We start from the raw sequence: 27560 nt of genomic DNA, 5'->3' as shown, positions 1-27560 counted from the left end.
GGGGGGGGGGGGGGGGCATCGTCGAATACGCGCGAACGCTAATTTGCTAATTGTTCGAATGGATTCGAAATGGCGCTGTGAAATTTATTGATATCGAGCAGATTTAAAGTTAACCACCCTGACGTCATCTTCCGAGAACAAGAACGGTAATGCCGATGTCCGTATTCAGCGTGACTTCGCACGTAAAGCTTTCTTCGTGACTACGTCCTCGCGGAGATTTGTTTTCCCTAACGGATCGCTACTTCTCACGTAGAGCCACTAAGTTATATATGCGCATAGGAATGCAGGCTACCATCATCGGGGCTTTATACTTCGTCCGAGCGAGCATGTGCCGAAAATTTCAACGCGGGCGTACACGAAGCTAGGTCCGATACGAATCTCGTCCGTTACCGAGAATATACTCTTGCTCGAGTAATTCATACGTAAATCGCTCCTACTGCAGGCGAACGTGAGCATCGTGCCTGTCCCGGAATCGGGAAATCCAACAAATCTCGACACATCCATCCGATTTCGCGTTATTTAGATGTTAAGTATTTTACGTCGCCCAGCTTTCGAATTTTCGAACCTTCCGGTTTTCGAATACGAATGCCCGCAATTATCGTTATATCGCCATGATCGGCGTCGAGAATACGAGAATACCGGACCAATAAATCTGTTCCCTGACCATCCGTTACGACCGAATTCGGATTAATCCGTCGATTTCCATCGGCGTTCGTTGACTCCCATAATTCTTCGTAGTTTCAATTGCGAAATTCGAGCTGTCAGAACGCTTTGAAACGATCCGTTGCAAATTACCCGAGCAGAGAACGCGGTGGATACAACAGGACGATATCAAGCGATTGTTAAATGGTTAAACGAACGGGCTGGTCGTTCGACGGAATCGTATCTCCACGCGTTTTCCGTTCTGGCAATCCCGTTGAAACAGCGCCGAGTCGAGCTTTCGAGGAACAAAGGGAAAAGATAAAAGGCTAACGTACCCGAAACGCATCCCTCAGCTCCTGCTCTTCCTGATCCTGATCGGTGGGGGCGGTTTCGCTCGCACCTATGTTGCTCACGATTTCCACGAACTCTTCGAAGCTGACATTTCCATCCCCTGGAATAACAGAAACAAAAAGTCCGCATTATGTACGTCAACGTTGCACCGCTTCTATTTTTACGCGAATTTTTCCCGCATTGCTCAACCAAATATGGCCGCCATATATCTCCGAATGCCAGTCCGCCAGAATTCCCGCATTTTTTCGTCCTTCGTTCGTCGTTCCTTTGAATCGCTCCTCCTCCCGTCTCGATAAAATCTTTCACGCGTGCGAGGCAAAGATTTCGCCGTTCGTGCTTTTCGCGCTTGCCAAAAAAGAAAGCAAAAGCTACTCGCGAGAGGAGATCTCGGAAACCGCGACATCGAGGGATTAACGAACTTCTCGACTCGGATGTAAGCTCGTCCGTCTCGGAGGAAAGCTGCTTTCCCGTTTCCTCGCGTTCTCACCGCGAAAATCTCGTTCCTCATTTGTTGCATTTTTCCTACCCCTAGTCGGGTCTCGCGAACGCGGTCTAACAGCGCGTAAGATGTAGAACGGAAGACAAAAATCGAAGGATTTCGTGGGTATAGAACCGGGCGAATTCTTTCGCCGATAATTCCCGTGGGAATCGGGTTCGTGGAAGTCCAGGAAGGCTGAAATACACGGAAATCCACCGAGAACTTTCGAACAAGTGGCTACAATTTTGCACGCGGAGGAACCCCCGGAAGCCACCGTGTTCTTGTCACATCGCACCCGCGCGCCCTCTTTAAATAAATAACCTTCTCCTCGTGGCAGAGAATCCTCGGCAAACAAACGAGTAATCGCGTGCAGACCGTGTAACGTCTGTTGCCTCGAATTTTCGGTCTCTAGGACGGTTTTAAAGAAAAATTTGTCGCGTACTCGAACTGCCTACGCTTCGTCCGACGAGAGGAATTTTCCGACGGGGAGATAATTCTTCCGGCGGATTCCCACGCGAGACGTGAAGCAATCGAAAATTAAATTCCATTTCCAGTTTCCACCTGCATCGTCCCTGGAGACTACGGCGAATTAGAAATTATAAGGATCTCGAATTAAAAACGTCGGCCGATGCGGGTGATTTACTGGGAACAGCGAGACGTATATAACTCATCGTCGAGCGGTTCGTATTCCCGGCCACCCTTTGTCCACGATAATTGGCTCCGGCTCGGTTCACGTATCCATTCTTAAAGAACGTCGCGTTGAAATACGGTGCAAATACGGTCCCGCTATCGGGTACTCGAAATACGAAGGACGTGCCGCTGGTGGACCGAAAGACTCGAGAAAACGCAATCCATAAAACCCGTACGTGTCTTCCTCGACCTAAGCTGACGTGTCTTCGAAACTCGTCGATTCCCATTGACGTCGCGAGATTTTTCGGCTCCCACGACTCCCCGAGGCGTTATTCCGCGAGAGACTCGTGGCCTTAGACGCGATTACGCTTCTAAACTCCACGGACCTCGAACGCGTGTATACATAACAAAGCGTGCATAATCGCGCGTCTAACGTCTCCCGGCCTCTTGCCCGCGCGAACCCCTCAGCACACACGGTGTTATCTCGTACGTGTATCGAGATAAGCAGCGTTCGTATGTCCCGGCGATTAAATATCTGGGCATGAAGAATTACTCGAACCCGCGTGCACTTGGTTTCCCCGTCGACAAATTGGATTATCGGGCCGAGATCCGAATGGAAATCCGAGGATCTTTTGTTCCGCCAACTCGAAACCTTTCCAAATCGAACGATCCCCGAACGCTCATCAATTTCCGGGCATGCTGTTCCAATTAAAAAATATCTATCGGACAAAACTGCACGCCTACGCACACCGGGACGCAGAGTAGCGCGAGGGAAAGCAAAAATCGGGGACCAGCGAAAAGTGAACGTGTCCGGCAACAGACTTAACGAACGGAAGCGACCCAGACGCGCGAAAACGTTACGGTAAACGATCGCGTTATTTAAGCGAGCACTCGAGTTTTAATTGGTCTACTGTTACGACGAATTAACGCCCGCCTCGCTTTGAAGCGTCGCGTAAAACGGAGGCAAACACGCGATACAGGTTGGTCTAGATAGGCTAATAGTCTGACAGTGGAGGAGCCTCGATTACCTTTGCACTCGCGTGACCGCGTCACGCTTAGCCGCTCTCTTCGACGCTTTGTTTGCTCGCGTCTCGAAGTACGTAACACGCGTACCGACACACGAGTGCCCGCGAAGGCAAGTGCACGTAGCCGCGATACACGAGCGGTGCTCTTGGTTTACGTATCCGGACTTTGGATGGCGAATTCCAGCGATGAGAGGCTAACGTAACCAGAGTAACCGCTCGCCACTTTGGAATCTCGCGACGCATCTTGAACAGGTACCTCGTAACTTGCCTCGGCTCATCGACCAACACACCGTGGACGAGTATAAACGAGCATAAACGGAAGAGGAAAACTGGCTGCGCTCGAAAATTATCTACCGGCGCCGCCGTCAGAATTATGCGTCTGCGTCGCCTCGCGATTCTCGGCCGCGACCAATCGCACGGATAAATCGTTGCCCGCGTTTCCCGTCAGCCGAAAGCCGTCGATCGGTCGTCGATAAACGTCGCCATCTTTTCAAACGAAAAAAACAGACACGCTTCGTTCCACGACGGTTGAGCGTACCGTCGGGAAGCGCAGTCGTCTCGGTTGTCCGCGTTCGAGTGACGAGCACGAGAGCTCTCGATCGTCCTTGGTAACAGGATTTTCCGCGATTTCTACGCTGAATTTCTATGCCGAACGCGCGAATAATTGCGCGCGAGCAAACGTATCGGATAGAGGGCGGAAGGATAAATGTATGGCGGAACGTTACATGGAACATGGCGGCGGGGACACGGGGGATTACGCGTTACAGATGCAGAAACGGTGAATTTAAATTCGCCGCGCGTCCTACAGACGCTATACGCGATCGGAAACGCGTGCATAAACGGATCGGGGATCTAGGTAAACCGCGATACGTCGGGAGACTCTTCGCTCGAGTTGCAAGAAAAACGTGCAAAGAGAATGGATGGCGCGGATAACAGAGGCTACCTATGTCGCTGCCTTCGTGCTCATCCAATTCCTTTTAACCGGGGACCCTGGAGAACGTTGCCTATCGTGGTTGCCCGGCTTTCGCCGATACCCCATCCTTGCAAAATCGGCTTCCTACGAGCATCTTGCAATTCGCGTTTACGAAACGTAAACAAGGATTCGAAGATCAGAATCGAAGACGGGTTATCGAGATAGATGGCGTATCGATATCCCACGCGTCGCGTGCTTTCCACGCAAATGGCGGCCAAGACGGCCAGAGAGAGATCTCGGAATGTAATATGGTTGCGGAGGAATCGTCGCTTTGAAGTATGGACCAGACACCCGTTCGAATTAGAATACGTTCGCGAAATCGTGGCTGATGGGATCGTTGTTTATTGAACGACACACGATCACCCTAATCCAGTTGCAGAATTTAGCGAGCGGAATTTCGGCGGTTTCCGCAACCTCGATCGTTTTGTAGATCGGAGTCGCGTGTCACCATTGACGATTTGAAATGCGAGACTGGTGTCGTTGAAATCGAAACAGTACCGCGGCAGCCGAGTCTCTCATCGTAATACCCGTGTTTTCAGTTTTACGCAACGTTTCACCCTTTTCCTTCCGGTCGTTATCGCGTGTTTTTCGTTACCGAAAAATATTTCGCGATATTCCGCGATCCACGTTATTTATTTTCGAATCTGATAGATTGCGAACACCGGATAGACGAGTATCGGCTGCGATTCGTCGATCGCGAAGTCGTCTGACCATTTGATTTTAATTGCTACTCGTTCCCTGACACGTATTGCAAATACAACACTAGCGAAATAACGTATTGCGCCGATATTTAAACGCTTGGGCGGTGTTAGTGGCGCGAAACTGCTGTAGAAAATTTCCGGTTCGCTGTTGCTCGTTTTTCCGATTCCAAGTTTTTCTCGATTTTCTTTCCGTCCGAGTGCGACGCAACGCGCTGTCGCTCACAATCCGAGCAGCAAATTTCGAATTTCGAAGAATCTTTGTAATTCTCGAAAAACTACGCGTCCGTGTCGAGTTTTCCACGGTATTTTAAAAACGTCTCGTACGATGTAATCGATTCCGCGCGTCAAAGGGCTGCCTCGAGTTCGATCGAGTCGCATTTTTGCGAAGATACGTGTACGTATAATAACGCGTGGCATAAAGGTAGAATGGCGCTTCTACGAAGTTCCACTCGTTTACCGCGCACGGGAAATACCTGAAATTTCAATTCCACCCGCGACCACCCTTCCCAAACGAATCGACCGCGCCCCAAGGTGGCTTCGAAGTCAACTTCGTTGAAATTTCAGCGTAACGTCCAGCAAAATGACGCGGCCGCGAGTACACGAACGCGAGTCTAATTACTATCCACGTTCTTCTGCAGCGATTCGTTTCGAACGTTTCCAAATTTTCGTTGCAACTACTTACGCCGCGCGCTTCTGGCCATTCTCCGTTCCACCCGATAATAAAACGAACAACGATCGTTAAAACCGGGAGGCGTATCGCGCGGAACTTCGGCAACGATAAACGAACCCGTAAACTCCGCTGGAAAATGTACACTCGAAATCTGAACTTGAAACTTTTGTTTTCGACTTCTCGGACCAATTACCTCGCTCCGGCTGCGATTTACGGGAACCACCCCCGGCCGACCCAGCCAATATCTCGCGTCCGCTAATTGCCACCGAAGCGAAGCTAGGAACACGGAGTCCCGCGCGACAACTGACACTATACCGGCTTGCGAAAATCAATTTGCGCCCTGTTCCTCGAACTTGTCCGCTTCTCGAACCGTTCCGCCTATGAATAACGATCCCGGTCAGCCGTATCGAGTCCTCGCGGAGTCCTCGACCGGCAGAGTCGTTGGCCGTGGCCGATCGAGCGGCCGGAACTTCCGCTCGCACCGGCGAACACCGCAACTTCCGTGCAGGAACGGTGTTCGATCGACGTTCCACGTGACACGAGACACACATACGAATGGACTAGTTGGCCCGAGCGAGTCGCAACCGAGTCGTCGACGCGATTCCTCACCGTTCGCGGAGTAGTAGGCAGATTCGAATCAAGCGATGGATGTCGCATCGAAGCGATTCCACCAGCGTCCCGTCCTCCATCTCGCGATATATTTTTTTTCCCCTCTTTTGTCCCGACCGTGTCCATGTGTCTGTATGCATAGGAATTCTTTTTCTCCTTCCCTTTCGTCCCTCGACTTTTTCTCCATCCTCGTTCGGCGGTATACGCCGCGCACACGGACGAGCGTATTCATCGGGACGAGATGCATCCGCGATGAAACGAGTCCCGATTACGTGGGCGCGCGCAACGCTCCCGTTTCGCGTGCCGCCTGCCTCGCCGTACCTATTTCTAATTACTCGTGCACCGACTACGAGGTTTCGCTATCGAAATTCGAAGCGGTCCCGCCGAGTCATCGCGCGAGACCCGGCTCCCCTCGGATGATCGACCGGCTCGCGTTCGCCAGACAAGTTCTTAGCTATCCATCTCGTATTCCTCCGTATTAAATAAACCGATCGATCAGCAAAAGCTGTGCACGCGGAATATTAATGACCGACATCGGTTAACGCGCGAATACAATGAGAGAAACGAACGCGGAGGAGCGGATGGGCGGAGGCAACGTCGTCGAGGTGATTTGTGTCCTCGGCCAAAGGCAGCGAGTATTTGCGAGCAGTAAAGACGTTGCAATTAGTCCATCGGCCACGCATCCCAAGCGAAACCGTGCAAGGCAGTTCGACTCGTAATCCAGAAAACTGCCAGCAGGCTGTTAAAAAGTCGCCGAGTGTACCGACGTAACTAGCGACAAGTAAGCAAGCGACGAGGAAACGGAGTAAAGAATTTTCTCGCAGCTCGAGGAGGAAACTACCTAGGGTAAAGCTGAACCGTCGACTGCGAAGGTCTCAGACGGGAGTTAAAACGCGCGAAGGGTTGCATGTGTAATTAACGTAACAGCGAGATCGGGAATTCGTGACAGCGTAGACCGCAACGTCCTACCCGGTGCGTTTCGTCCTTTTCCAGCGAGTCGTAAAATTAATAAAAATCCTGTCAGCTCGATCGGGCCTTTCACGAGCAAGCCGTTCGCCGACATATAACTAGCCACGTATCGCCGGGCGACAGACGCCACATAGAGAGGGAAAATTTTACGCGCCGTAAACACGTCTCGCGATTGACGACGACAGCTTTCGGATTCGTCACGGCAAATGGGCCGCGTTTGTTTTAGACGTACGAGTAATTTCGCGAAATGGTCGGCGGCTTTTCACGCGAGACCGCCGTTGTTCCTGGAAATACGAAATATCCTCGCGATTTTCGCTTTTCAAACACGACGACGACGGGTAATCGAACCTCGTAGCTTTCCGTCGACTGCGAAGGTCTCAGACGGGAGTTAAAACGCGCGAAGGGTTGCATGTGTAATTAACGTAACAGCGAGATCGGGAATTCGTGACAGCGTAGACCGCAACGTCCTACCCGGCGCGTTTCGTCCTTTCCAGCGAGTCGTAAAATTAATAAAAATCCTGTCAGCTCGATCGGGCCTTTCACGAGCAACCCGTTCGCCGACATATAACTAGCCACGTATCGCCGGGCGACAGACGCCACATAGAGAGGGAAAATTTTACGCGCCGTAAACACGTCTCGCGATTGACGACGACAGCTTTCGGATTCGTCACGGCAAATGGGCCGCGTTTGTTTTAGACGTACGAGTAATTTCGCGAAATGGTCGGCGGCTTTTCACGCGAGACCGCCGTTGTTCCTGGAAATACGAAATATCCTCGCGATTTTCGCTTTTCAAACACGACGACGACGGGTAATCGAACCTCGTAGCTTTTGCGCGGCGGATCAACGCTGATCCCGGGTCCGTGACAAAAGGAACAACCTTTTCGGTGCAGGAGGGAATCAGCAACAGGTATCGATAGTCTCGTATGCACCCTCGGTGTGTCGTCGGGAAAAGGCAGCAGCGAAACCTGTCTTCGCAACGCGAATCATCCCCCTGCCGCCATGAAATCTCGACTTCGTTCTTTTAACGACCCAATCGAGGGGAAAACGAGTTCGGTTTAATTTTCGACAAAGTTCGCGCGTTATCCTTATGAAATGTCTCTTCGTTAGCCTGTAAAAAGTTCAAAGGAGTGACGCGCAGGTTAACGAGAGATCTCGATCGCCATAATAGGGGTGGATTCGATCCTCGAGTTCCAGCGAACCTCGCGATGAGATGTCAGGACAATAGGAACACTCGTGGAATCGTGTTCGAGGCGGCATTTCGAGTAGATCGTTCCGAAATACGAAAGAACGAACGAAACGACCGTCTGGTCCGCTCCGCGGGGATGTGGGCGAGTCAAAAGGGGCAAAGAGTTCGAGACTCGGGGGTTGGGGCGCGGAGAGACGAGAGGGGTGGATCTAGCTTAATAAAGAGGCTTCGCTCGCGAACGTCCTCCCCATTGTCGGACGGGGAGAACACTTCGCGAAAATTACCCGCAATTAAGGCGATGCCGTCGGGCAGAAAAGGTCGTAAGTAGGCCAACGCGGTTACACGAACGAACGGTAAACTTGGGGATCCAACGACCGGGTTATCACCTTCTTTCGCGGATCTGTCCGACTGCCGTTCGAGAGGTAAACCAACGAAAGTTTGCGCGAGGACCTCCTCGAGCGGCTAATCAATTTAGCCACGTGGTCCGGGAATGTCACGGTTTCGGTTTCACGAAGTCGTTGAATATTAACCCCTTCTCGTGCCATTTACTTCGTCGAAGTCTGGGCCCAGACGGTAGGCGTCGACGCGCGGTAAAGATCATCAGACCAGACTGATGCTGGTAAACAGTGAAAACCTCAGTAACTAAGCTGCTTTGTAACAGAGATTAGAATCTCTGATGAATCGTGACCAACTCTCGTGACGTATTGATAACAACTGAAAGTCAATCACGATCGTAACTGGCAAACATCGTTCCGTGATATTCACGTTTGGCCAAAATCCTCGTCACGAGTCAGACTCGTCAAAGTACGGGAACGGGTTAAAGGGGATTCTCGATTAACGCCACGTTCCAGCGTGGTTTCCGGCACCCTTTCCACATTTCGTCAGCCATGGTCCAGCTAGTTTCACCCCTCTGGTGTTAACAGAACAACTCGGGAAGGTGATCTTTGTGGGACTTACCGTCGATGTCGATCTCCTGCAGCATGGTGCGCAGTTCCTCGGCCCTCGCGAACTGTCCCAGCGAGCGCATCACCCTCCCCAATTCCTCCTTTGTAATGCTTCCGTCCCCGTCCTTGTCGAACAGTCTAAAAGCTTCCCTGAATTCTGGAACAGCGGAATTCAAAGCTATTAATAGACCACGCACGACTCGATTCGGGCTTTGTGCTTCGCGTCGGAGAATAATAGCGAAGGGGGTGGTAACGACGCGCGTGGCGAGAAGGAAAGATTAAAGGCGAAAGTGAAGGCGAGAATCGCGGAGTTAGTGGAAGCGGCGCACAGCGACGCTTAGCGTCGGCTGCGGAGTTCCTTCCGGTCTTAATGCGCCGCCGTCCGAGCGCGTTCGCCGGGCGTTACTTTAATTACCGGGAGACTTATTTAAAATTCCATTCCGGTGGCCGTATAGCGATAGAATAACGCGGCATCGCGACGGAAGAATGGAAAAGCTCGGCGACGGAGGGGTGGCACAGAGACGAGGGCAAAGACGAACAGAGGAAGAGAGGAACGAGGAAAGAGCCAGCCACGGGACGGTTCTTTCTCGTTACGAAGGGTTAGAAGGAGGATCGGTGGCTGGTGGTGATTAAACGGGTTCGGTGGATAACATTCCGCGATGTCGGATGCCCGCGGAGGGCACGTGGAGGAGGGACAAGCTCGGTCGGACTTGGATCGTCGGTGCTTGACTCGACCGTTTAATAGCCTCGTTTCACGGCCCATTGATTTTGTACGTACCGGCGGCTATGGTTTTCCTATAAGCACATTCTGCACCGGCGTATCCACGCGCTATTGTGCTGGAACTAGCTGCAGACCGAGCGGAAGATAGAAGGGCAGAGAGAGAGAGAGAGAGAGAGAGAGAGAGAGAGAGGCGAGAGAGTGAATCTGGAGAACGGCCGCGATTTCGCGCTAATGGGTAACGGGGAAGAAAAACCGCGCAGGAAGGACCGTCGACAAATAGATTCTGCTTAACCCGGTTACGGGTTTTGTGGTCTCGCGATTTTTTCATCGCGCTTCTGCACCCCGCGCGGCCCGTCGGGAAGAGGGTTTCGAGGTAACCGGAGGGAACCGGAAGTTACGACGCGAGAACGTAAGAATTAGGTGACCACGAGTTAAGCGAAATAAGAGATAGCGGTTCTAAATTGGGGTATAATGGACGTCTCGGCTGATAGACTTCTCGAGGTCATTTTTGTAACGTGGTCGAGGAAACGAGACGAATAACGACGCGATTAAATCGTGTATTACGCGCAGACCAGCCACGCTATGCGTCGTGCTATTCCACGGGTTTATATTTCTAGCAGCGTAGCAGCGCGCGATCTCGCCATTACACGCTCGCGTGCAATCGTTAGAAATATAAAACCGACGTATCGTCGCTCATCTGCGTTTCCTCTAACTACCACGCGATAATCCTCGAATTTCGCCGAAATTATCGGTAAACTCACCCGAAACGTTCGCCCTTCTGTAAAAAGGCAAGCGAGTACCGCGCGCTTTTCGCGAAGAACGCATTAATAAACGATATCCCGTAGAAGCTAACGCGATTCCTCGTTGGCTAAGTATCCGTACGCTTTAAACTCGAAACTGCGCGCACAAAGTGCTCCGATACGCAAAGCATCCGTGAAAAAAGTCCGAGCCAGGCGGAAATCGCGACGAAGCTTAAGTCAGCGTCGACGCGCGTGTCGCTTTGCAGTAAAAGGACCGGCATATTCCAGCGTCCCGTTTCCCCAACAAATGGCGTACACTGGATTTCTTTGATTCGAATTCCGTTTGCGACATCCTTTTGCCATGGTCGTCGCGTTACCTCGGCATTAAACGAATCGCCGAACGACGAATCGCGGCGCTTTAAGCATTCGCGAAGGAACAAAATCGCGAGAACGCGTTTCACGACGTATCGATCGTTAGTCTGCAGTTTCTCGCGTGTGCGTGCACGTGGGGGGGCGGGGGGGGAGGGGTAGTTTTTAAATGGAAACTCCTCGCGAAGAACCGAAGGGGGTAGAACTTACACGCGGACGGTGCAAGTTACCTCGCTGTGAAAAACAAAACGGTCGGAATCGCGAGAGCAATTCGAATCCCGAGCGAACGAACGTGACGAGAAACTGTACTTGCTATCACGCGTGACGTGCACGTCGAGAAAAAAGCAATTGCAGCTGGCCATGGTTAGAAATTTAGCCCCGCGATACGTACCGCGATCCAGTTGTCAACGTGTACGCCAATGACGAGGAAACTGCTGGTCGCGCCACGCTCCGCGTATATTCCGAGTTTCACCCCTGTTTTGACACAGCTAACGAAGTGGTGGCTTGTAACGACGGTTGGAACACGCCGCCATAACCCGTGAACACGGAGCGTTCGGCTCTCCAATTTGCGTGCAACGATAAACCGCGTAACTACGATTCTTGGAATTTCACCACACCGAAGAATACCGATGCACCGAGCAACGTCGAGAGGCAGGCGATATTTCGGATTTAAAACACGGTGTCTCTCGATACGTAAAATACGATACGAAAGCGAAGGGAAACGTGGAAATTAACGCCAATTAATCGAACACCGACGGATCAAAGGAACTGTCGGACAGACCGATATTTGCGCTTCGTTTCGCGCGGAATAAAATAATTTTTAATACAGAACTGGCTCTCGTTGTGGCGCACTGGCTCCCAGGGGGAACGCGATAAAACGAGGCGATTCTTCGATCGAGCGTGATAAGTGTCTCTGGAACCGTGCGTAGATATATTTACAGCGGGAAGCGTTTGATATTCTTGGCGAATTCGCGCCGGAGATATTAAAGCGATAAATTCGGCTGTAGGGTTTTAAAGTATCCCGGAATCGAGATTTATATTTATCCCGCGTTAGATTAAATTATCCTCGAAGGTAATCCCACGAACAATAACCCATACGTTCCTACCGCCGGGGCGACCGCTCGCGAATTCCAGCCGAAGAGCAAAGTCGGGGGACGAAGGTTGTTAAGGTACATCAGATTAAACTCGTATTAGACGTCGCCTGGCGGCGCCATATTTCAAGCTCGGAATTCAGACAGAAAGAAAATCCGCGTTCCGTCCGTTTGGAGACCATTAATTCGGACGGGAGAGGCAGCTTCGACGTAATTCGCTGGATCCTGACAAGAACTTAGGATTATCTGCTACCCAAAGGTCATGAACATAAATCCGGAAGCACTCCACTTTCCGTTCGGACGTGCATAATTTATACCAGGTGCCTGCGGCCGCGTTTACCTCGCAGCTGTTCGCCTACTCACCTTTCATCTGAGATTTGGATATGGTGGGCGCCTTGCCGGACGACTCGGCCGCTGCCTTCTTCGGCGACGCGGGCAAGGAAAAGAGGACGTTCGTGGACAGCTTGCTGGCCTCCGCGGAGGACGAGGCCGACAAATACGTGGACGACGACGTGGCTGTGATCGGGCAAGTGGTCGCGTGCGGCTGTGGAGCCTGTTGCCATTGCCAACGACATTGCTGTAGCTGGTCTGTCGCGCTGCACGATATCGATGCCTCCGATTCCGCGGCCACGAATGGCATCGCCATTGACGCGACTGTCATCGTCGACGTGGACGTCGGCGTTGTCGGCGTGGTCGTCATGGTCATCGTTATCGTGGCCGACGACGTCCTCGGGGAACAGCTGCTCGCCGTTCCTTCTTGTCCCTCGCTGCTCCCGACCGTCCCGCTGCTCTGTCTCGTCTGCAAACATTTCCAGTCGACTCCGTCAGAGACCTCGGCTAATTGCTTCATCTTTCACGCGCGACCCGGCATTCGTGAAAGGCTCATTCCGTGTCCGGTGCCGTGTACGCGTGGGGGATGAAAGAGCACGAGTGACACTCGTCTCTTTTCGTTCGCGAAAACCGTATGCGATCACGCGAGACAATGGAGGGGGGCAAACGAAGGAAATGGGCTGGTTTCGTCGTCGGTGGCGATTCAACGTTTGCTCCGATGGGCTGTGTGGACGCGGATCGGGCTAGCCACAGGTGGCACGAGGCGCGTAACGATGGACAGTTCGCCGCGACACAGAGGGAAGAATGGGGTGGAGCCGGATAAAGCAGCGGCGGAGGAAGAAAGCCGAAATTATGTTTTCCGCGTGGACAAAGGCAACGTTTCTCTTGCCTCGTTTTTTCGCCCAGTTCTTCTCGGAGTAGACCCTGCCGGCTGTCTACCTCGACGGTATTGCCCGAGTTAAGAGGACAGTTGGCGGGACACGGACGAGCACGAGGACTCGGTGGAACTGGAATGAAAAGTGCCGGCGAATCCGGTAACGATCACGAAGCGGCAGGCATTCGCAGTTTCGCGGTTGTAAACTCGCAGACACGTCCCGCGGCAAGTTTATCGGTCGCGCGGCTCAGAAGCCAACCGCGAACGTGTTTTCGCGCTGTTCACGGTAATCGTGTCTCGTCCCGAGCGACGAGGATCGATCGAACGCCTCGATGGTCGGCTCAGCCTCCTCTGTGTTGGATATATTGCCGACAATATCAACACCGAGTAATTGATGGCGGTAATTGTCGCGGTTCGCAGCAGAAACATCGATCGGTTATCGGTGGACGAAACTATCTCGTAAAATCGTTTCGATTTTGTTTCATCGAATCACTCATCGGACATTCGTGTCGCGATTCTTCCTCCGTTTTCCTCCTTTTTCTAGGCTATCGCCACCAACCCCGAAACTCGAATTTGGTAACCACGGGTGAGACTCCGGGGAGGAAGAAATAGAAGATCGGGGAAGGAAGTTACGACTCGATTGACTGTCCTTAGAGACCGAGAGGCATCGCGCCGTTGCGCGACGATAAGAGCCAGTTTACACTCGCGAGTTTTTCCCCAGTCGTCGATCCGACGTAGAGCGTCGCGACGATAAACCTCGGAATCGGACAACTCGGCAAATTGCCGGGTTTTTTTGCGGGCGAAAGGAAAGAACAGCCGCAGGGGGGGGGGGGCGCGCAGGGGACTTTAATCTTCGGACGAAATCAAGCTCACGTATCGCGCGCAACATAAATTTCGTATTCTCGCGCGCAGAGAGACGGCCGCTCGTATTATCGTAATTTTTCCTGGCAAATATTTCCTTTTCGCGATCCTCGGCCAGAAAGGGAGAGGGACAGATTAAATTTGTTGACGCGCGCGTATGTGCACGCCCCGCGTGGCTCGATGGAAAAAGCAAAACGACTCGAACGGACAGGGAGAAAGACGTTCGATTTATTGAATTCCGTACAGCTCTGCCGGCGCTGACATCGATATCCGGAACGAGAATTACGCGGCCTTCCAGCAGAGAGGCACTTCTGAATTTTAAAGTCAACCGACAGGGAAAGTTTCGCGAATTTAATAACAAGTGGGGCGCGTGGATTCCCCGTTCGAGGTTACCTTTTCTTTCCCTTTATTTTTCACCCTCGCACAATCGCCGCGAATGAACAGTGGCGAAATCGAATTCTCGTTAACTCGTCGCGCGTAGCCCGATCGTTCCCGACACCTTTGTCCCTGGCCCCGACGAATCCACGGATCTTTCGACCATTTAAATTACATTTCATCGCGGCCACCCGGCGTGGACAACGCGGTCGTAGCCTACTTTCGCCGGCTTGGATTCCAAGTTCCCTACGTACGTAGGTCGCTTTTTCGTTTTTCCACGCGTCTCCGATACCCGGTTACAAGCTCGGTCTAATCCCCGTTGTAATCACGCGTTAACGAGTCCTGCTTTTTCCCGATTACCCGTTATCGGACTTTGTCTTTAATTAGCCGCGTAATTAAAATTCCTGCGATCGTCGACCGGACTCGCAGCCTCGTACGAATATAATCCCCGAGTGGTCTGCATCCCCTGCGGCAGCGGGGGCGGCTGCTAACTCGACGTCCTGCCTGAGAACGCGGCCCCTCCGCGAGACAAAGCAGCGGGGTGACCGCGCAAACCGCGACGGAAACGCGAAACTAGATAAGAGGACTCGGGACCGAAAGAAGGCTCACCCGCACGACGTGTTAGCGTCCGTTGCAATCTACCATGCAGATAACTCAATTACGAGCGCCACCCAGAAGCCAGAGAAGGTTTCCAGCCGACTAATGAAATAACGCGAGACAGGACGATACGCGCAATCTTCCGTTCGCCGGATTTTCAGCCGGAAATTGCATCGCTTCCGATCCGCTCGACCTAGACTCGAAGAAAATTAATCGCAACCATACTCTTTGGATCTCGTTCGCCGATTCCGCGTCTCTCTGCGATGTTTTACGCTGCAAAGTGAAATGGTTGCAACCCTTCTCAACGCGCCCTTCGTTTTTCGATATTCATATTTCCCTGGCAGAGGGAAGCCTCGTTAACGACGATGATGATTGCTTAGCCGAATGCTCATTAACCGGAAGGGTAGGTACAAGAGTGCCGTAGGGTTGAGCGCGAGGCAACCAAGGTTATCATCGTTGCGAGTTGAGGGGTTTGTGCGCTACGTCGTTGAGCGAAGAAATTCGAGAAATTCATAGACGCGAATATCGACGAGATGTTGAGTCGATTGTAAGCCGATTAAGTCGATTAAGTCGGTTAAGTCTGGTACCGAACGCGTCGGTTTAACAGTGGAGCTACTGACCTGTAACGTATACCTATCTATAGCGGATGATAATAATTAATTAAAGTAGTCCGATAAAAATAAGGCGTGTATAATTATAACGCTGTTTTAATAATAAAAGGCTACGTTAATTCCATCAAGAGTAGCCTGCTATCTTCGATAATTGCAAGAATGGTAGGGCTAAAAGTAGCCGTTCTAACCGGATCGCTAGTTCCGACACAGCGTTTATTAACATTCGAGGGGTGAACATACGATGCAAGGATATTTAACCGTCGGGATATCAACAGTGTGGACAATTGGACCAAAGCAGAAGAAAGTCAACGATGCCATGGTCGACGTCGCAGTGGCGTCGTGGAATGTCGGTGGCGATTAAAAGAACGCTTTCTTTGAATACCGATGAGAACGGTGCAAAATGGAATGTCCGATGATATCGCGCGGCAGAGGTCTCGCGCAATTTTCTGGGTTAAGACGTTTAATTAAAACGTGCGATCGGAAACGGTGTGGACGGGAAAGCAGACCGGAAATCGTGCGAATTTCGCCGTTTCGAGGCGTAGATAAACGCAAACGAACGCCACGTGAGAACCCGTTCGCCGAGTTCAAAGAGTAATTATTCGACACGGTAATTAATCGTCTAGTTTAGTTTAATAGTTTCGTCGAACGGACCGTTTGCCGTTAAAATCGCGCCGATTGAACGGCGTACAGCGCGAGTTCATAAAGCGTGCGAAACGAATTTCGAACGATCCGGGAAACGGTAAATCAGTGGCGTAGGCAGCGAGAACACGCTCCGGACAGATGTACCTATCGCGAGTAGGGGGAGAATTATAGAGAAGGCAAAATGCACCCCGCGTGGAGAAACACGGAGAAAGCTGGGGCGGCAGAGGGTGGGAGGAAAGAAGACACAGGACCGTAGGAAAGGAATAGATGGAAGGAAGAGGAAGTTTACGAGGGTGAGGCAGAGGTACGATAAGAGGCGGCACTCGATCACGGTGTCTCGCATTTTGATTGAACGAGAAACGAGAAAACTTGGACCGACTTGGACCGACTTCGACGCGTGGTTGACGATTTGCATGCGACCACGACGCGTTGCCTGCATACAGTAGATAGCGCTTTATGTCGCTATTAAACGTTTAATTTTTCGCCGAAGACAAGATCGGCGTAGAGCAAGCGTCGGGACGAGGCGAGCCGATATCTCGATAATTGGCGTTCGATAACGAGGGGCAAGCCGTGCCTGCGTTCGACTCGGAATATTCGAGCAAGGTAAACGAAATTAAGGTAGAATTGAAACTACCTTCTAAAACTCGCGGAGAATAAGAACATCTCTCCAAGTATCGCGTAAAGTATAAACACGTAAAAGTTAGCCAATTTGGCACGAAGCGCGATACTCTCGCTGGGAAGCGAGCATTAAGTTTAAGGTAGCGAGTCTATACGCCTGTACCTCTAATGTTTCCAGTCCCGCGGGCTCCTGCGACACGGCAAATTTCACCCATTCCATTCCGGATTAGCGCAATTTGTAGACGACATGCAGTTACCGCGTCCCCTCCCGTTGTAGCGACACACTGATTCGATTTACATGGGGCAAACTGCTGCGACAAGCTTGCATCTTGTAAGCACGTAAGCAACTGCCTGGTCGACATTATTCAATCAACGACAGACCAGCGGATCTTTGAGAATTCCGTCGGTGCTCCTCTGAAAATCTTTCTAATATTCAAGAGCATTTCTCAAGATAACCAGATAAGACACAGCCCGGTGTATCAGCGACGTGGTATACGCGGTTAAAGTACGACACCCTCGTGCGCTCTCGTCGCCCTTCTTCGCGACCTTTTCCCATTTTCATCCCTCGCGCAATTTCCACGAAACTCGACGCCCGAACGTTGCAACCCCGTGGAAATCGCGAATACCGAACGATTTTTGGAACCCGACGTTCTCCATAGACGACGAAACGCATTCGCGTGGCGGTGACCGGGAATACGCGTAATTACCAAGCATTAACCGATTAATCGGCACGCCGGGAAGGGTTAGAAACGCGTGGAGGGCGAACTCGTTAGCGCTGCGGCTGACCGCCCGTTTACAACCGATTTCGCGCAACGCGCGTCGTTCGCCGCCATAATTCAGCCCATGATAAAGGAAATGATCGCGTAGGACGTCCGCGATTACACGCGGATTTCGTTTCCATTCGCCGTAGGAGAGGAAAAGCAGAGAAATAATTCTCTGCTTAACGAGCGATATCCGTGGTAGTCGATGGGCGACAACGCTTTACGACCGCCGGTAAGGGTCGAGGGAGCAACCATCGCGATCTTCGCGCGGTTTATCTTTCCACCGTGCGTTTCTCGAAGACTAGGGACACGCACGGGTCGCATATAGAAATAAAGGAACGATGTCGATGGAAAGAAAACACGAGACCTATTCGTCGTCCATAACAGAACGTGCCTTTCTCGCTGTTTCTATCGGCAAAGCTTTCGTATTTCTCGACGGTATTTCGGTCGCGGGACCCAGCCGTAAAGTCGCCTGGAAATTTCAACGATACTCCCCCCGTTCGTGCGTTCCTCGATCGCTGTGCGTGTTTAGTCTCCCGGAGACCGGATCTTTATTCGTCCGGACCGAGTCACAGGATCACGAAAGTGTAACACAAAGCCCGAACGCCGAGTCGTGACGATAAAGGAGATAGTCCGGAGCAAAGCGTCGGACGTGGCTCCTCTGGGACACGGCTAATTCGAGTCCGTTGTTTCCCCTGCCGAATGGCGTGATTATTCGCAACGGATCACCGGCACCCGTTCGTCGGCCCGTCCATTAAATCCCTCGTGCTGTCCGGGTCGATCGAAAAACCCGTTAATCTTCGCGTGCGAATCTCGCGGACCTCTAGGACGTACTCGAGACGGGAATATATGATCCTGTTTCGAAGTCGGAACGTTTTCCGCGGATCCCTCGAATCACGGTCCTAAGTGGAGACTTACGTGTCGAGTGCGACAACGCGCTTGGCGGAATTTAGCGTCGTTTCAGCCACTTGGTTCAGCCGCTGGCTGAAGGGACGAGGTTTTATATCCTCCCGTGGTTCCCGTGTACACCGCGATATTTTCTCTCCGGGGGCTTTCACCCGGCGAGAAGTACGTGTTCCCAACCGCGACGTGCTGCCAGCATTTTCAAAAGCCTTCTAATGCGCGACCACGTTTCACCGGGAACTCCCTGGAACGGCTGGATCAACGTGTACAAAGCGAGAGGAAGAAAAGGGCCAGGCCAAAGGGTGCCGGTGAAGTCGGTGGTTTCGTAACGCGGCGAACGCGCAAGTTCCCTCTCGTTTAATCATTCCGACGGGCACACTCCGTCTATCTGTGAAAAATCTCGTGTCTCTGCCTTCGAATTCGTTAGAGCTTAACGAGGCGAAAACTCGCGGCTGCTGGCGAGGAGCCCACGCGATAGGCGGCAAACGCCGGATGGTTATGGTAAACTTGCTCGCGAGCGATACGGTGATACGGGATACGTACAGGGTGCACGGGTGGAGGATGGAGTGGAGAAGATCGGGATTGACGATAAAGCGAACAGCACGGATAGCGCGTGGTCGACGAAATTTGAAAATTCGCCTGGCGGACTCGGCGAAAGATGGTTATGCAAATTCGGGCAAATACAGTGCACCTGTGGATGGTACACGATGGATGAAGCTACGGAAGAACCGGGGTCAATGCGGAAGGAATTCGTACGCCGACATCCGGGCAGAGAAATGTCCCGGATTCGGTTTTTCCGCACGCGACAGGCGAAAGCGGAAGGGGGAGGAAATTCGGAAATGTCGCCGCGTCAGCGACGTTTCGCATTACGGGTAGCTCGTCTTTCCCTTCGTCGTGGAGAAAACTCGTTAGCCGACCGTCGAATTGTCCCGGAGAAGCACGCGAAAATGGAGGACAATGCGATTCGACGTCGCGCTGGAGAGGAACGGGCGGACTGCTTATCGGTTAATTACAGGGAACGCAGTTGCTGGCTCGCTAATTGTTTAAGAGTGCCGCGATTACCACGGAGATTTTTAATCGTCGGTCGAAATCCATGCTCGCTCGAGGATGTAGAGGGGAATTTACGAGGAAACGGAGATCTTCGAGACGACGATGGACGTCTTGCTCGCGTGCTTCCCGTGTAAAGTTTCGACGAGAGGGTGGACGAGAAAAAGGAGGAATACAGTTCCGTTGCTTCATCCAACGACGTCGTGTACGTTGCACCAAGTTTAAAAGTTACGATCGCTCTACTGGTAACAAGCCCCGAGCAGATTTACCTATTCGATATTCATACTTTGGGTAAACCAGACGCGTTCCGCTTTTTCGCTTCCCACTGTTCCTTTACGATTACGTCTCGGCGAAGAATTTCACCGGTATTATGGCCAGCGTTCCACCGTTCCGCCCGCGATGGCCTCGTTATTTTCTCGCCGGTACTCGAAATAAGCCTTCATTATCATTTCCCGATGGAACCGGGCTGCACTCCGTCAGGAAAACGGTCAAAAGACCGAAGGACCGACGCCGTCGCGGTAAGTGGCGTAGCACGATACGCGAAAACGTTTGCATATTCGATCGATGGATATGCAGATGAAACACGGGACGAAACGTGGGACGTCGATCGCGATCGTACGTAGAATGGGAGAAAAAAGGGGCGAAAGAGAGGAAAAAGAGTTAGGGGTTGGTTTCGTACACCCACGGCTGAAAAATATTCGCTGGTGTCGACTGAGACGCGACGAGGATCGATCGTGCGATTTAATTTCGCGTTATTGGGTCGTTTATACGGAACAAAGAGACAGGAACGGGAAAAGCATACAGATCCCACGTAGAACGGCACCCCGAGAAAAATCCAGCGGACCCAACCACTCGTGGTTGCTGCTTCGATCTCGGAACCCGAGCCCGTTATCGACGAGACGAGATCGATACGCGCGGTGTCTTAATTTTAACACGCCGCTGGCTATCGCCTTATCGCGATGTCCTCCGCGTTAATTGGCTCCGATTTGTCCCGCGGTTTTTCCGCTGATACCCGGACAATGGCTGACGTTTACGAATGAACCCCGTTGTCCGTCAAGTCCGCGGCCAATGGGAAAACGCACTCGACGTATTGCCCAGGTATGACGCGGTCGCTTCGACCTAGTATAAAGACAGAAATTGGAAGCTGTCGCGAATAAACGGCGTATGTAATTCCGCGAAACGCGAGTCGCGAAAGCGCCCACGGGTATCGCCGAGTGTTTACCTGTTCGGGCCAATGCGGTTTTGATAAAGTGGACGGTTTATCGAACAGCTCTATTTGCTCGATAACGAAAAAGACTCGACCCGGTTTTTTCCCGTTTCGGTCATCGCTAGCCGAACAGAGGAGAGCCCGAACGCGTCGCATCTCCGCGAGTAGAGATCGTACGACGAGGTGAAATACGATTATGCGAGTCGCGACGATTATTCGTCGGCGTGCATCGGTCCGCGCGAAGATAGCGCGAATTTTACACCCATTTGCCGGAGTTTTTATTATAGAAAGCAAGGAGATACGCGACGAAAATGGTGTATAATTTATGAAATTGGCTTTATTGCCGCGCTTTCTCGACGGACTACGTAACCCGTAAATCAGTAACGACGAGCCTGGCTGCTCGTATATTTTATTAACACTGGCGATAAATCGCGCGAACGTTGTGACGAACGATAACTTTACGGTCATATCGATTGTTTGTCTCTGCACCTCAATTTCCGTCGGTCTCTCCGCGAAAATGCTGTATTTACGACGAGCATTCGATAAACGAGCCCGGCTGTCTCGAATTTATCGCGACCCCCGGCAAACTGCCGCGGGTCGCTCGTAATATATAAATAAAGATGAGTATCGCGAGGATAAATAATATCCGTGACTTAATCCCCTTCTTCGGGACCGATCGGCTCGCCCACGATCGAGCTGGGCGCGCGCGGATCTCGCGAGAACATCCTCTCGATCTTCGATATCGAAATCGACCACGAAGTAACCCCCCGTCTGAAGAATCTCGCCAGGAGTCGCCTCGAGGACTCTCGGCATCCGTTCCTCGCGATGGGATAAAAGTGGGCCGACTTTCGCCCCGTTAAATCCCCCTGTCTGCCTTTCCAGCGTCTCGCGTTAAAGGGCTGCCGAAATATAACCTCGTTTCCACTTCTCGCCGAGTCTTATTGTCCCCTCGGTAAAGCCACGGTTATTCGGGACGCGAAATCCCGGTTCCCTTAATTTTCCACGGGCCTGCTGCATATTCCACGCTAATCCCTCGGCCACCCTCGCGCGATACGCTCCGCTACGGCCGCCGATTTTTCAGCCGTCAGCCACCGGCCCCGTTTCTCACGCCCACGGAACAGGCCTCGTGCACGAGCGGAAGTTCGGCAAGAAAGTTACGACAGTGAATAGAGTTACCGCGAGAAGTTACCTCGAAGCGACTTTTCGACAGTGCTCGAGCGATATCTCGGATGACGAAACTGATTTAAATACCGGCTCGTTTACCTAATATATTCAGAGGCGCAACGAGAGACAGGCGAGCATTCGCGCGATGGATGACGCCAGGAGAATATTAACTTACCCGCAGTCGCGATTTACCATTCGCATCACAGACCGTGTACGCGATGTCGGAGCGTTCGGGTAGTTATCTTCTCGCCTGGGATATTAATGACATCGGGCAAATTAATTATCCGAACAAATGCGCGAGTACGGATGTGGTCAATTAGAATGCAAGGTGCTCAAATAGCGCGGCTGAAGGATCGGTTAATGGATCGCCGTGCAACGCGCGGCTATAAAATAATTCACAACGCGTTTCAACCACTGCGCCATCAGCCGCGCCTTGTTGCCTGGCTAATCAGCCGAGACAAACGCCTTCTTTCTCCATTCCGATTCCCGATAATCCCGATCGATGCTCTCGTCCGATATTTTGTAACGTAACCTCGTTGATTTGATTCAGACACACCTGTTTCGTCCCCGATCGAGCGGAATTCGTCGCGGAGAGATGGATTAATAATCCGTAACGAACTCGAGTTATTGGATGGATATCGAAGTAAAATAATCCACTTCGACGCAAAGTACCCGGTCGCGAGAATGTTCATCTCGAGCAGGAGAGAGCGATCTTGCGAATAAAAGGATACGACGCGGAGGAACGAGGAGGGTGGGCGTGAAACGCTGATTCGGAACTCGCAGCCAAGAAATTCGCATTATCCGCACGCGAACAATCGGAATATCTGGAAGAAAGTATGCTCGCCAGGAGTCTGAAACACGAGTGGAATCGACCAATACCGATACCCGAATTCGAAGAATCCCTCACTCGTCCGGTTCGCCGAGTTTCCACGCGTTTTGCGAATTACTATCGGATAAATCCGGACTGGTCGCGCGGAATCGTCGCTGGTTCGTATCGAATCGAAATCCGTCGAACGATTATCACGGGCCGGCTAGCAAGAGAAGAGAAGGTGAGCGGAAAAATGTGGAAAAAAATGAAATTCGTCGGTGCATAGGCAGACGAGCCATGGCTCGTCTCGGTTTTGCGGCGAGAGATGTCTGGATAAGGAGGACCAGGGAAATTTACGGGCCGATATCAATTAAACGATTCGTCCTCGTAAACCTTGCGTCGTTCGGCTCCTTCCCGGATTTACGATCCCGAGGAAAATAGATACATCGTGGATAATTTTTTCCCACTAACTCGACGGAACGGGATATTTACGACGCTCGTGTCGACGCTCGTGTTCTCTCTAATCGAAACAGCTACCATCGCGCGTTTAATCGCCAATAACGAGCGACGGCGAAGGGGTTTTGCGCGTAAAGATTGATCCTGATGGAAAAATTCGCGATAGCACGGTATCCTGCGACAGCACTCGAGATACCGAATGGCGCAGACTGTTGCGCGCTTCTCTTAGGCGTTCCAACGACGCCGCTATTTTCTGCCTTTGAGCGGCTCGTTACAGGACGCGACACAGGAAGCGGAAGACGGAATGCGTCTCGGCTATGCGTTTCTTTCTTTACGTAAAACGAAAGCGAGGAGAGGTCGTAAATTTTGCACGAAGCGTATGTATCGTCGATCGCGATGCGCTTCCGGAAAATCTGCTCGCGATAATTTCCAGAGATCACCGTATCGTACTCCGTGCTCGCGATTCTTTTTCCCCTTTCGAAAACGAAATTAGTCGATATCCCGGCGAATTAACGCGTGCTATATCGCGAATCTCCTTTTTTCCCTCCATTCTCTCTCGTTTCTCTTTTTCAGGCGGATGTTTTAATCGACATCGAACGCTGCGCGAAGGCGTTATGAATTAAAGAGAATCAAGTGGACGCACTGCAATGAACAACGCGGAATTTCTCCTTTCGCCGTGGAAACGAATCTAGGGAAAGCTTGGAAAGAGTTGAAATAACGAAACGCTCGCCTATTTCTCGCGAATTACCGCGGAAAATGGGATAGCCTAATTAGATTCGACCTTCCGCCATACACCCCCTCTCTCCCCCTGTCCGTCTTCCGGGTACCACATTCTTTCCTCTACTCTATACCAGCATGAAAAGAACCCGTTAAAACGTTATAAAGCGCATCGCAAATGAGTGAAGGAACGTACAGGTGTGTGCTGGCAAAGGGAAAATGCAAACTATATTTGGCTTGTTACGAAGCACTAACCGAGTGATAAAGTAACGTTACGCGAATCTTTCGCAACTCGAACCATCTTCGAACATACTTTCCAGCAAACGTACTTTAACGAAACTGCCCTCGAATATAACCGACTCTTCTGCATACGCTCCTCGAGCGGACACGGTGTGGAAAATCGTTGAAGGGCCTGGCTTTTCCTTCCAAATTCCCGAATATATATCTCATTTTTGTAATTTAGGCGACGAATATCCGGCGACGTTAATAACTCGTCCCTCCGATTCAAAGACCGGAGTCATGTAATTATGGACTAACGGTTCGGTTCGTCCTGGCTCGTTAACATTTTCAAAATAACCCCGCGCGCTTTGCAACGGAGCTAGGGTACGGAACGGTGTCATCGCCAAAACGCGGTGGGCTTGGTCGGTTTTTACCACGATGTTCGGGCAGGATTGCCGCCGTCAACATGCTCCTTTAATCTACCTTTAACGACGTGCAATTACACGTCCGCGAGGCTGCTCCGCGCGTTTGAAACTGTCTCGATTGAAACCGGACGAAACCGAATCGCGAACCGCGCCGTTTCATCCCTCGCGGCCACGTTTTGGATTAATTATTTTTCCGACGAATGGAAAATTTGACAGCGGCGAGAAATACCGAAACGCCGCCACGCCTCGCGGTGTTTCATCGAAAAGCTATTAAAACGAAATGCGACTGGCACGCATCTATGACGTTGTAATTCGCAGATCAGTTGACCGAATAATTGATGGAAACTGATTCGATAGCGTGGCACAGTGAACACTGGTACTTCCAGGGATTTCAACGCGCGGCAAAATCCTGCTGAGATTTTCCACGGATATTTCGACAGCTGCTTGACAAAAATTTCATCCGCCTGGAATACGATTTGCATTCGACGGGTGTCAACGATGCTGGATAATTGGCCAATCGCGTAACGCGCCGTGCGGCTATCAATCGAGCGTATGGGTATTAAACGCGAGGATGTTGTTTAAAAAATATTGCGATATCTCGCGCAACGTGGAGTATGGAATTTTTGCGATATCCCGTCGGTTGAACCGACGCGTCTCCTCGGGGAACACGTTGAATCTCCGAGTGGACGATAATCCGTGGGAGCTAGGTCGGGTAAGTAAGGCAATCGCAGACGAAGTTTGTAACTCGATATTGTTACAGCTTTTAGATGCACCACGACACGCGCCTCGCAAGTTCCGTGGAACGGAAGTAAGTAGTTTGGAAAATTTTTCAAGCAAATAGCAAATAATCTCCTCCCAGTTTTCCTTTGACGAAACTCAAACTTCGATAGCTTTAAAGCGCGAGTTATTCTTTCCTTTACACCCCGGTACCATCCCTCTGTTCAAACTCGACAAAGACAAACGCGGGTTACGGAGTATCCCTGGTCCAAGTAAAATTACGACGCGGAACAGGTTACCGAGACGGTAAGCTCGCAGAAAAAAGTAAAAGCGCAAGAGCGAGCGTCATAGGGGGACCTAGTCGGGCTAATAAAGTCTCGGCGACGCTCTAAGTGAAAGAACACAATGCTAATCTCGTTCGGGAAGTCAACAGGCTGACCCGTACCACTGTGTGGCTCGCGTAAACTGATAAAGTGGCAAACTACGGTGGCCGGATGAAAGGACGATAGACTCGTGCACTCTCCGACAAACGTACCTGCTACTACGTCTCGCTATTCAAAGGGCCCACTCGCAATAGAGTTCAGGACAGTGGAGCACCGGTGCATTCTTTCACCCGAGCACCTCGTATCTGCCTACGATCTAGCCATTTGTCTCCGCGTATGACACCGTGCTCGTGCGGAATTTCGAGTTCTCCTGCCGACGAACACTCGTCGACGATAATGGCACGCCAAGAATGGCGGAGATCGCGGCAACTCCTACGAGGTTCGTTCCGTTTCCACGGAAAACAATGCCGAAACGTTCGAAACGGTACTCGACTCGGAACCCGCCCAGAACGTTTCACCTACAGCCTGCTATCAGTTAAATGGCCATACCCGAAAGGCGAATACGCAGGAACAGCGAGACGTGGAAAGACACGCGCGAAAGCCTGGAAGGATCTCGAGATCACGTGCATCCCTCGGATCCCTGAACGCGTCTGTTGCGTTTCGGTACCGTGGATCCGATTGTTTGCTCGAGGTAATCTACCGCGTAGACGTCTGTTTCTTGGCTAAATTTAATTAAAGATCAAACGGATTATCCCGCGTGAAATTCGCAACTGAGAATTCGCGAAACCTTGCGTTCGTCACAGACGCGATAGACGCAAACGTGATCCGTGTCCCTTTGATCGTACCACTCGTAGTTGTTGGTGCATACCAGCGCGGAATTCCACCAGACGTACTCTTTAGGGACAGGGACACGGTATTTACTTGCTATCGGTAATAAACATACGAAGAGAACACGGTATCGGAACGGTACCACGAGCAACAAGTTAAAACGAGGGAAATGGAGTGTTTCGATTGTTCCACCCGGTAAACAACTGACGCGTGTAATCTATATAATTTGGAGCACTGCGAGGGATCCGAGTGTAAGGGCTCTCGTGGATATGAGCATCATCGATTTGCATTAACGTCCGACCAGTAATTTCAATCCGTTCCGAGACAGCGAGCTCCTGCGTATGACGGAATACCGAATTCCTTACTGGCGAGTCGCGGTATTTTCGCGAAGAAATCGCGAGAGGCACGGTAAGAAACGTAACGCGTGGGACGCGATAAATCACTCGGTGAGCTCCGTTAATCTGATTCTTTAATGAACACGTTTTTACGACGGACACATCGAAGATTAAACGGGAGCCCGAGGGAGCGTTCCGAAAAAGCAAATGAAAGTACCAAGTTGGATGAGCTCGGGGTGTAAAAAGACGTAACAGTGCGCGAACAAGTGTGGAGCTAGATAATTGCGTGCAATTAAAGGCGCCATTCTGGTCGTATTCATGGCCGGGAAAAACAAGTTGGAAGTTTCCACGGGCCATTTTGCTGCCACGAAATTCCCGCTTCGTGGCCACGGAGATAAAAAGGTCGCGTTTCGGAAAGAGTCACTGCCACGAATGCTTGGCCAAACTGGAGATAGGCTAACGACGAAGAAACTTATTGCGGCTTATTGCTCGCGTTTCTAACATATCGTCATCGTTCCCGTGACATAACGTTTTCGTTGCGTATGTCCGCTAGTACCTTGAAGCGAAACGTATCTCCAGTTTAAGGGTTGACGGTATGTTACAGCCGCGAGGAATTTCTCGAAATTCCACCCCCTCCCATCGG

The 27560-nt window shown here is 51.5% G+C and overlaps 1 protein-coding gene across 1 annotated transcript in view; it reads right to left on the bottom strand.

Annotated features, from left to right (window-relative positions):
- LOC108548547 (probable calcium-binding protein CML11) overlaps positions 1-27560 on the bottom strand; it is a 60776-nt gene that overhangs the window by 32742 nt on the left and 474 nt on the right. Inside the window, exons 2-4 of the mRNA XM_017901560.1 lie at positions 12463-12898; positions 9192-9335; positions 978-1093 (exon numbers count right to left, since the gene is read on the bottom strand). Of these exons, the coding sequence (XP_017757049.1) occupies positions 978-1093; positions 9192-9335; positions 12463-12898 (696 nt within the window). The remainder of the gene's footprint in view (positions 1-977; positions 1094-9191; positions 9336-12462; positions 12899-27560) is intronic.

This window comes from Eufriesea mexicana, unplaced genomic scaffold (genome assembly GCF_001483705.2).
Source record: "Eufriesea mexicana isolate 0111107269 unplaced genomic scaffold, ASM148370v2 scaffold1647, whole genome shotgun sequence".
In the NCBI taxonomy this organism is placed as follows: Eukaryota; Metazoa; Arthropoda; class Insecta; order Hymenoptera; family Apidae; genus Eufriesea; species Eufriesea mexicana.
The sequence above is the reverse complement of the archived record's forward strand: the minus strand, read 5'-3'. Positions and strand labels throughout refer to the sequence as shown.